The sequence below is a fragment of the Musca domestica genome, unplaced genomic scaffold, assembly GCF_030504385.1.
Source record: "Musca domestica strain aabys unplaced genomic scaffold, Musca_domestica.polishedcontigs.V.1.1 167, whole genome shotgun sequence".
Lineage (NCBI taxonomy): Eukaryota > Metazoa > Arthropoda > Insecta > Diptera > Muscidae > Musca > Musca domestica.
Genome location: NW_026712229.1, coordinates 165,066 through 168,113, shown reverse-complemented (window position 1 = coordinate 168,113; position 3,048 = coordinate 165,066). Strand labels below are relative to the sequence as shown.

At 36.7% G+C, this 3,048-nt stretch overlaps 1 protein-coding gene across 1 annotated transcript; it reads right to left on the bottom strand.

Annotated features, from left to right (window-relative positions):
• Positions 1–528: 528 nt before the first annotated feature.
• Positions 529–1,262, bottom strand: LOC131801552 (uncharacterized). Its single transcript, XM_059120322.1, has 2 exons — positions 862–1,262; positions 529–792 (listed from the first exon to the last, which is right to left on the bottom strand). Exons 1-2 carry the CDS (start codon positions 1,246–1,248, stop codon positions 634–636), a joined length of 546 nt encoding a protein of 181 aa, XP_058976305.1. The 5' UTR covers positions 1,249–1,262; the 3' UTR covers positions 529–633.
• Positions 1,263–3,048: the final 1,786 nt, after the last annotated feature.

Below are 3,048 nucleotides of genomic sequence, written 5' to 3'. Positions count from 1 at the left end.
GGTATTTAAAGTTCGTAATGGATACTACATCCTGTGACAGAACCTTTTTCATGCAGGTCCACGTCTACGTACAGCCTTCATATAACGGTACCTCCCTATATTCGGTATTTTGGCTGATTTTAGCGACATTATTCACCAGAATTGTTTCAAATTTGGGATATGAATTTCTTAATGGATTCTACAGTTAAAGACAGAAAATTGCCTGTGCAGGCTCACGTTTTCGTATAGCCGATTCCTTCCGCTATTCGGTATGTTGATGATTTTAGCGCCATTTTTCACCGCAATTGTTTAAAATTTAGTATTTGAAGTTCGTAATGGATACTCCAGTCTATGGCAACGTTTTGGTATATCCCCCATATAATGGTACCTCCCTATATTCCGCATTTTGTTGATTTTAGCTACATTTTTCAAGTTTCGGATTTGAATATTGTAATGACTTATGAAATAATTTGCTTATGCAGGTCTACGTCGTCGTATATACCCTAAAGGCTACATTCGGTATTTTTAGGATTTTAACAGAATTTTCAACTGATTTTATGTTTTAGGGAATTGCCAAATTCGTTCCAAATGGTGGATTGTATTAAAAGTTCGGCCCGGCTGCTTTTTTACTTGTTTTATATTATTTCTCCAATTTTATTTCCATTCCATTGTCAATTTTGTGTCTGATATCATTTCCTTTTTCGATCTCTTTTTAAAATTGATTTTAATCAGGGCTTCATAGTGTGAGGGTAACATTAGAAACGGTGGTATATTTCTGGTATCCAACGTTAGGTTATTCCAATAGTAGACGCCCTTGAAGACATACAAAATCGTAACATTGTGGGGAACAAAATATCACAGAGATATTCAAATGTGACTTACCTCTTTGAAGGGACAACTTCTGGGTAAATTACCATATCGCCAAAAATTATGAATCCATGCTGTGAGGAATTTTCCCCGTCCCTTGTCCAATAGATCACACAAATTTACATCGTATTGCAGTAGAGGTCGCGATCTATTCGTTGCCGTGTCTTTTAAATTTAACGCCAATGATAGCCATGGTATCTGATCGAATGTTTTGGCAATTTTTAGATAAATATCGAGTGAATCATTGCCGGGATTAATATGAACATTATACTCTTTCAAGTAATGGGTATTAAAGGATTTTACAATGGATACAGCATAGAGGCCCTTGGAAACGATTAGTTGTGGCAGAATTAGTGAATTTAGTAGAAACAAAATTATTTGACGTGTTGTTTTGCGTAGCATTTTATCCGAATTGATTTTAGAATGGTTAATGAGCTCATTTTTCAATGAATGGTATCGTGTGGCAAAATGTTATGGGAGGTAATTAGAAATAACAGCCAATGACATTATTTTGGCGAATGCGTGGTAAAGCTCCCATATAGATAGGAGATAGGCGTGAGAATGTATAACCTAGGAGTGTGGGAAATATTATATATTGTATTGTATATTTGGACAATTGAAATTTTAAAAGCACTTTGTAAATCTAAATGCTCTTACAGAGGGTGATTCAGCCTTAGCAGATTTTTATTTGTATTTACGGCTCATTTGAAATTCATCAATTCCATGCTGATAAACACTTATTTATTATTTAAATGGCGTAATGATAGACTCTCTACAATAATTACAAATAATTGTTTCAAACATGTTGTGGTCTCAATTTCTATTGGATTGTGTTCAAAAATGACTATCTACACAGGGTGAGATGAAAAAACTGCAACCAACTTCATACTCCTGTCATTTCTAAGCCACTCCGACCGACAGCTGTTAAAATTATTCCAGTGAAAGCTTATTATATTGTTTACAAGCGTACAAAAGCATGAACATTTTCCAGAAAAAAAATTATCTGTGATGGAATTCAAGCGTGATTTCTTTATATTTGGCTGGAAATTTCAAAAAGTGTAAGAACTTACACCGCAACCGAAAGAAAATAGACTCAAAAGAGCTAAAGAGTTGCTTCGCCTGGCTGAAAGTGGTGAACTGCCCAATTTGGTTTTCTCCGATGAGAAAACATTCGTTGTCCAGCAATTTGTAAACAAACAAATTGATCGTGTTTGCTTTCCAAAGAGGTCAGCTAAATATGTGCACCTTCGGTTGGCCACAAGAACTCAAGCGCCGGCCATGGTGATGGTGTGGGCCACCATAGCAGCCGATGGTCGCTCTCCGCTCGTATTAATCGACCGTGCCATCAGAATAAATGCCGAATATTATTCCGAAAATATTCTGGAGGGTGTATTAAAACCTTGGTCACGCAAACATTTTGGCCGCATACCTTGGATATTCCAACCGAAATCAGCACCATCGCACTCAGAGCGCGCCACCCAATAATGGTTACAATATGAGGTTCCTCCCTACATTTTCAGCGCACAATGGCCACCAAAATCTCCGGATACCAATCAGTTGGACTATTGTGTCTGGAGTATTTTGGAAAGCAAGGTTGGCACTAAAAATACCAAAAGGAAGCGCTTCACCGGGAATGGGCCAAATTACCGCAGAGCAACATTCGGGCAGCGTGTGACGGTTTCATTGGCCGTTTGAAGGCTATAATTCGTGCCAAAGGTGACCAATTAGAACAAATCTAAACTCAATCAAATTCCGACATTTTTTGCTTTCATTCAATAAAATTTTAAAAAAATGTGAAAATTACGGCGTTCGGTTTTGATGCAGTTTTTTATCTCACCCTGTATATACATTCTTGATCAGCATAAAATTCTATGCCGATTTTGCAATGTCCGTCCGTCTGTCTGTTTTCCGTCTTTCGAAATTACAATGGCTTCCGAACGAAATGAAATACGTTGATAAAATTTTACTCTGAAATGAGCTATGTCTGCAGGACTTTTGATATAAAAATGGGCTATATAGGTCCACGTTTTGGTATAGTCCTTAATTTGAGACACAATTTTAACCCGAATCTGCTGTAAATTGACAGCATGTGTTCCCATTATGTATGAAACATTATTTCAAAGAACTTTCAATATAGGTCTGAATTTCTGTATAGCTCACATATAAGGCTATATTCGGTATTTTAATGATTTTAGCACATTA

Bases quoted from the DNA above. Each gene is read 5' to 3' on its own strand.
- LOC131801552 (XM_059120322.1), bottom strand. From the start codon at position 1,248: ATGCTACGCAAAACAACACGTCAAATAATTTTGTTTCTACTAAATTCA. The intron at 793-861 runs GTAAGTCACATT...TATGTCTTCAAG, and splicing joins GAAGTTGTCCCTTCAAAGAG to GGCGTCTACTATTGGAATAA.